Source organism: Eupeodes corollae, chromosome 1 (assembly GCF_945859685.1).
Source record: "Eupeodes corollae chromosome 1, idEupCoro1.1, whole genome shotgun sequence".
NCBI lineage: Eukaryota > Metazoa > Arthropoda > Insecta > Diptera > Syrphidae > Eupeodes > Eupeodes corollae.
In genome coordinates this window covers 79,200,555-79,208,584 of record NC_079147.1, presented here as the reverse complement: position 1 = coordinate 79,208,584, position 8,030 = coordinate 79,200,555, and the positions used below count along the sequence as shown (strand labels likewise).

At 32.2% G+C, this 8,030-nt stretch overlaps 1 protein-coding gene across 1 annotated transcript in view; it reads left to right on the top strand.

Moving 5' to 3' along the window:
• Window positions 1-3,587: 3,587 nt before the first annotated feature.
• Window positions 3,588-8,030, top strand: part of LOC129942109 (filamin-A) — a 126,825-nt gene continuing 122,382 nt past the window's right edge. Inside the window, exon 1 of the mRNA XM_056050911.1 lies at window positions 3,588-3,916. Coding sequence (XP_055906886.1) covers window positions 3,908-3,916 — 9 coding nt within the window. The 5' untranslated portion in view covers window positions 3,588-3,907. The remainder of the gene's footprint in view (window positions 3,917-8,030) is intronic.

Below are 8,030 nucleotides of genomic sequence, written 5' to 3'. Positions count from 1 at the left end.
TCAAAACTGTTAGTGGATGTAAGCGAGAAATAGTGATTCATATTTTATGTATGAACCATTTATAAAGATTACTATATTTTTTCAAACCGTTTTATTTATTAAATGGACGAAATGGACGAAATGAATTAAATGTTGGATTTGTTTTATGAATTAACTCTCGGCCATTCATGTATTTAAATCTTGTTTGAATAAGAAACCCCTCAATGAAATGATAACATACAAAATTTCTGGTATTGGTTTTTAGTTTTCATACAAGTGTAAATCTTACTTTTTACAATTTGATAGGCAAAATTCAACCAATCGATATTTAAGTGTCAATCAAAACCATTTCTGGTATTCTTAAAAAAGTCAAAACTGCTAAAAAAATTTGCCCTAGAAAGTTAAACTCTACCTTCCCTTCACTTACAAACATCCTGTCCAAATCCTCCTTAGAATCTTTTTTTTTTATTTTTTATAATTTAGAGGCACTCGAGGGGTTTTAAGTAGCCTTTATATGTTTATATTTAAACACATACGATCATTAGGAAAATAGGGAAGGATTTAAGAGGAGATACAGGTGCACATTGGTTTTAAAGCTTTGAACATCAAAATGGGAGGGGAAAACAGAGTTGGCTGAAGCATTCCACATTCTCGATGTGCGATTTAAAAAAGAATCTCTATACTTGACAGTAAACCCGAAATTGAGCTCAAGGGTAAACTGATGAGCATTCCTTAAAGTGCAAGTATTACGGCCGAATCGTTTAAGGGGTGGAATGAAACTGGCTAATTCGACAAAACATTTTTTGTAAAAATATCGATAAACCGACGAAAGGCATGAATCATTGCGGCGGTGTTCTAGCGACGCAAATGTTTCGATTATACTTCCATCGCCTATAATTTATAAAGCACTGTTTTGTATTCTATCCAAGAGATTTAAACTTTTTTTAGGGGCACCTGCCCTGATATGCGAATTATATTCAAGCTTTGGACGGATGGCTTTGTAGATTATAGCTAGATCAGAAGGGGTACAAATTTCTTGCACCGTCGGAGAAATCCTAAGCACCTGGCAGCATTTTTGGCGATATCGAATATGTGATCATTCCATAAGAGGTGATCTGTAATACACATACCGAGTACTGATAGTTGATTGGTTTCCTGGATGCAAGTGCTACTCATAGATAGTGGCATCGGGGGTATGTTTCTTTTTAACGACAGGGGCAGCATTGAGTTTTCGAAGCATTAAATTCTTTACGGTTTCTGACTCCCCATTGGACAATGCTGTAAAGATCAGAATTTAAAGAGTTTATCATACGCTGCCGTTTAAGTTCTACATCCGAAGGACAAGGCTGTGAATCTAGAATCGAGTATGAGAAGCTGAGGGTACTGTAGTCGGTTAAACAGTTTAATGAATTATAAGTGGCAGACACAAGATCATTTTTGAGTATAAGGAAGAGAGTCGGAGACAAAACGGAGCTCTGGGGGACACCAGCATTTATTTTATGAATTTCAGACTTGAAACCATCCAATACAACTTGTATTGAACTGTTAGAAGAGTAATTTCTAATCCAACGAAGAAGAGATTCATCAATACCAAATGCACACATTTTCGATAAGAGAGCTTGGCGCCAAAGATTTGTTCCATTTGTTCGCCTTTTTTAGAACAGGCTGGACAAATTCTATTTTCCATCCCCTCGGCAAGAGACCTGTAGAGTAGGAAAGATGGAAAAGTTTACGTAGTGGTTTTGCCAGCGATGAAGAACACCTCTTCAGAACAATTGGGGAGATACTATATCCGGGCCAGCGGATTTGTGTATGTCAAGGTATTTCAGTATTCCTGCAACTGCACGAGTGCGATAGAATCATTTACGCTCTCAAGAACAGGAGGACTCATGGCACTTTCTGGAAGCGTCGAATTAACAGCAAACTGTGCTGGAAGCAAATTGGATTTACAAATCGAACTTACATAGGGAGTGTCATTGTGAACGAGCGTTGGATAACGTTGTGTTTCGTACGTTTTTTTACAAATAACCAGAAATTTTTACTAAAACAAAAATTTGGTTCGTCGAATATGACCATTACAGATCTTTCTAGCTTGTTTGAACTCATTCCGGTTTTCCTCAGTCGTATGTTTACGAATCATATTAAACTTGGTCTTGGAACGACATAAGTTTAAAATTATTAAAAATAGTAAAGAATTGTTGAAAATCAAAAGAATTAAGTTATAAAGCGTTATTCAATTCCATGACTGAATTGTTTTCCAACTAAGGCAACTTAATGGAAAATTATTCAAGAAAAATCTCCCTAACTTCAAAAGTCAAGTCCACTAAACTTACATATGTCAAAATGACAGCCAATCATGATTTTTCAATTAACTATGAAAACTGAACTGCTCCGTAATTAGTTTAGGTTTTATGTAAAACGTTTCCTTGTCAAATTGGAACAAGAATAAGTAAAATTTATTTAACCACAAAATTCAAGTCGAAAATGACTTGTAGGTTGCCTAAGAAGTTGGTGGTTTTCGCACGGTAAACTAAGAGTAGAGGTTAATGAAGTAAAGTAAAGAACTCGAGCAACTAAATAGTTGCCGTTCAAAGAATCCAGTTGACTGCAAATGAAGTCCCTTATGTTGTCGGAACCTGCCCATTAAAATACCCTTTAAATTCACATTGTCATTCCCTTTTGAATAAATCAAAATGTATCCCTTCTTGCAGTCGAGATCATAATTGTGTACGTTATGTCTCCCTCTCTTCTATATAATTTGTATCTCTGCGTTATGTGCATCATTGTTCCTTAACTTGTTAACCTTCAAAAATTTTGTTTTTGCCAAAGATGCGCTGCTCTCGAACTGATGCTGTAAAGCTTATGCTGAATTTTTGATGATGTTTCTTCTTCAGCTGATGATGACCATCATGATCATTTTACCAACAACAACAACACCACCGAACCGCCATAACCAATCCCAATCCAAATCCCAATCGATGATACATGACTTCTACTCTTGGACTTGGTGGACGTCGTCGTCCACGCCGAACGATGCGATGTGCGCGATCTAAAATAAATTACAAGTCAAATTGTTTTGACCACTTGCCCATTTGGTTTACCTGTCGAGTCGACTTGTTTCATTATACGTTAACGTTATAACCTACCTTCGAGTATCTATATAGCTTTTGCATTAGCTGTTTTAGCGATTTATTTTTGTTTGCGTTTGTAACAATTTTTTATTTTTGTAAAAGTTTCATGAATTCTTAAATTCTTATTTTTCTTCCTTTTTTTATCGCGATGACTAACCCGAGACAGAGAGCATTCAGTTTTTAGCAGCGATCGGTCGCCGGCTGTGGGTCATTTTAACACCGAATCGGGTAGCAATTTACCGACTTTTCAACAACTACGACAACAACGACGCGACAAGACGACTAAGACGTCGACAAGAGAAGAGAACCAAGAACCAAGTGCATATAAATCATTAAAAAGTCGAAGCATTCACTCATAGGCATTCGAACCATAACAATCGAGGAATAAAAACGCTTTAAAAACTGCAAAATATATAATTCTACTAAAACACATATTAAATTAAACAAAAGAACAATAAAATATACTTAATATATTTTTACAATAAATCTCGTGATTTGGCTTGTTCCGTGTTAAACATAATTTCTTTTCGTTCGGTTTAGCTGTTGAAGCAAAATTTATTATTATTTATTTACTGAGTGTCATTCAGTTGAGTTGTGACTCCGTGAAAAATTGTTGTTTCGTTTTTCGATTTTAATTTCAATTTCGCAAAAATCATTGCGAACATACGTTTTTTAAGTGCGCTGAGTTGGTTTTGGTTACAAAATCCAATAATTTTTGGTTTTTGGCACACAAAAGAGTGTTCGATTTATTTGAACTAATTTCGAGAGAGGATTTTTAAAAAACGATCGCTAGCAAAATGTCGAAAGTGAGTGTTTTTGTAGTTTTTAACTTTGTATCGAAATTTTATTTGTTTGTTTCGATTTTTGTGTGAGATTTTTAGTCTGTTGCGAAAGTTTTAAAAAATCTAAAAAGTGTGAATGAAAAAGAATATTTTCTAATTGATATTGAAAGGATGATGTGAGTCTGTGGTATGGTGGCGTGAAATGAGACATTATGGGGTCATTAACTTGTTGGTTTCTATATGTTCGAAATCTTTTAAAATGAGATGAAGTGAAAGATTTATGAATCTATTATTAAATGTTCCTTTATACCTCAGGCTTTCATATTAATAAATAAAAATACAAATAATACAAAAAATAAAACTTTGTCTGGTTGAGGATGAAAGGTGTGTCATTGTCAAAGATGTTTCTCGAAGTAAAAATAAAGTTTCAACTACGATGGTGTTGTTTTGTTGGGATAAAACATTTTAACAAAATTAAGAACTATTGGTAATGCAAAATTATTGATGTTTTTAATCTTCAACAGAAATATGATTATTCATTGTCTCGCCTTATCTGGATATTGAGTCATAATGCGTTAATATGTATTTTGAGTGATTTCAAAAATGTTTAAATAGGTGTGTCTCATGAAAGAAGTACTTAACTCTTGGCAATTATGTCAATTTTAAGAAGACACAAATCCTTGGTGAAACAAGATTCTAATCGTGTTAGTGGTCGGGATGTAGGAAACCCGATACAAAAATAAACATTTAAATATCTAGAGGCAATATAATATTTAATTAAATTGTGTATATCTACTTTGTACGCTAAAAAACAGGTATACTGTGATTTCAAGGAATTGGTCAATAATTTTACAGAAATTGAACACTTTGCTTATTCACTTCGAACTTAAAAAAATGTACATGTTGTAGAAATTGTTTCTGGTGAATTTTAATAAGTTTAAATATGGGGACACTTTAATTTTTGTTCTTTAAAAAAATGTATTGTCCTATGTTTTATCAAAAATAATCTAGTATTCAATGAACAAAAAAAACACGTTTCGAGTTACACAATTCTTCAGATTTTTTTTTTTAAATGGTTCTTAACATTTTCTGCTCAAAATTGTGCACAGAAAAAGTTGGATTCTTATAAGCAAACAAATTTTGAATGTTTTATATATGCATATTAAACGTCTTAGAACTAATTCAAAAAATCAAAAATAAACTGTTCGAAGAAATCACGACTTTTTCTTGTCCCAAAAACGAATCAGGTTTAAATCCCCTGTAGTTGAAAACTAAGTGTCTTACAAAAAAGTAATCCTAAACTGTGACGAAACCGTTAAACGTAAAGTTGAGTACATAGGTGGGTGGGGTGCATGCCAAATATCAACGCCTATATTTTTTAAGCTATCTTCATCGGCATCTGTGTCGAGCTCGTCGTCGCAAACTCCAAAGATTATTTTCAAGACTTGTTCGTGTTTTTCTTTATTTTATTATTTTTCTTTACTGTAGCCTTTGGATTTTTACGTTCCATTTTAAGTTTTTTCTTGGCATTAATATCATTTTTTTAATTCTGTCTTATTTTGTCTTGGTTTTTATAAAATTCTTTCCATTCTTCGGCAGAAAGCGTACGAATAGGAAACTCGTTAGAATTCAGTTTCCTATGCTTGAACAGTGAAAAAATTAAGCAAATTTATAATTTTTTTAGATAAAACTATTTTTTAATTAAATAATAATATATTTAAAATAAGAAAAACAATTTTAGAAATAGGTAAATACCACATAATTTAATTAAAACATACAGTTTCCCGCAACACTGGCAACAGTTTCTTTCTTCTTCACAACCCGTTAACGATCGCTTCCCTGAAGAAGCAGCACAAACAAATATTCATTTTAATGTCGTTATTAATTGTTCTTGTTGAACATTTCTCAAGTTTAAGGGTAACATTTTAAATTGCGCCCTTACAGAAGTTGAAAATCTGAAAAGTTTGAACGATTTGTTTCAAAAACTATTCGACTACTGGGAGTTTTCGGATTTCGAGTGAAAAAGATTGCCTGCGATTTTGAAGCATTGATTTTTATTTTCCAGTCATGGAAGTAGCACCATGACTGGAAAGTAGCTTTGTCGGTGATGATTCAGCGATGCTTGCTGTTTTACAAAAAGGAAGTAATGGAAAATCGGAAGTAAATATTGAGTATAGAATAGGGCCTAAAACTGATCCTTGTCGTACACCGGCCGTTATATCATATTTTTCAGAAAACCAGTTGTTGAGTGACACATTAAGTTTCCTCTATAGTAAAAATGATTTATTGTTATTAAGAATTATTGTTATTAAAAACACTGGGAAGTTGATTATCAACAACTTTTGTAAAAGCGCATTATGCCAGACCGTGTCGAATGCTTTTTCGACATCAAGAAGTACCATACCTGTACTTTTACCAGACCTTTTGTTACTTTTTATGTGTTTAGTAATTCTATGTACTTGATGGATTGTACCGTGATGCAATCTGAAGCCGAACTGCTCGTTTGTTAAAATGTTGTTATTGGTTAAGTGTGAATTTATTCTAGATTTAATAACTTATTCAAAACATTTACTAATTGAACTCAACAAACTAATGGGTCCTTAACTATAAGGTAGATTAGCATATTTGCTAGGTTTTAAAATCGGTATTATCTTGGAAGTTTTCAAATTGTTTGGAAAATAGCCAATTTTAAGACATTTATTAAATAACACTTGCAAGTATTTTAAACCCAATGTTGGTAAGTTTTTTAAATATGTATTTGTAATGCTATCAAAGCCAGCTGACTTCCTTCCATCCAGCGAAATCTCGTTTTTAGTCTTTATTTGACTCTACACAAAGTTGTGAGAAACCCTTTAAATTGATATTTTCATGGTTTTGAAAAATACATTTTGGACTTAATTTTTGATCTCGAATCCAAACTTTAATTTTAACTATTTGTTTCAGGTTAAAAAATACCCGTTGTCAACATTTAAACTGTAGGTCCCCTCCATCCCTGATATCATTAGTTAAAATCAATAAAAATAATGGAGGAAAACATTCTACATTTCATAAAACCAAATTTGTATAAACCATTTCCAGGCATCCAAAAGTTTTTGATGAGATAAATCTTTGTGAGTTAAAATTCAAAAACTTAAACGAGTTTATGAAATAAACAATACAAACACCCTTTAAATTGCAACATTGACTTTAACTTTCCATCAAATGTTGTTTACTTAAAATTATTTGTAGAATCCATTTTAAAAATTGTAGTAGTCCATTTTAAAACTCAAAATACATTGAAAACAAGAATCGGTTGGGGACAGGTCGAGTTTTTGATACTTTTAGATGCGGTATGATAAAGACGTCAAATTTTAAAGGTCGTGAAAATAGACCTCTCAACACATCCAGTTTGAGTTGAAAAGGTTTTTTCTTTGAAGGCAATATCGAAAGTTGTCTTAATACTTTCACACGGATTGAAAATTAGCAAAGTATTCAAAATAATTGAACTGAACTTAAACATGTTCTTTACTTGTTAAGTGGCTAAGTTTACAACGGTTTTGTAGAATTTTAAAACCATTTGTAGCTAAACTATGATTTTGCCTTTTCAAACGAATTTAAAATCTTACAAAATCGCTTCTCTTAATTATATTAATTTGTTTAATCCAGAATTTAGATTTCTGTGTTTTTAACAAAAGGGAATTAGTTTTAGTTAGCAAAGCATAACAATCTTTGAAAAACTAGAAATTGTAATTCTAAAATAAATGTTAAATATTAATATCATAAGAACTTAATTATTAAATTTTCAAAGTGCAACATTTGTTGGTGGGAAAACTTCGTTTTTAACACATTGGATACACCATAAATGAATCATTTAATCCAAAAATGTGAGTTGTCAGGTGTGTTTAATACGTTTTTCACTTTCTCCTAATTTTTACATAAAACGAAGAGTTAAGAGAGACAATTAATTTAAGTGTTAAAGTGGGTAAAAAGATGTACAAAATGCTATCCAAGTAAAATAAAAGTTTAAAGTTGGGCATGCTTTATTAGGTTAGGTTAGAAAGAGTGATTCATTATTATTAGATTTGGTCACGGTTTATAAATAAGACTGTTAACGTTCCTTTAAACCAAAACAAAAGAACAACTTCTTTTTTATTAATCA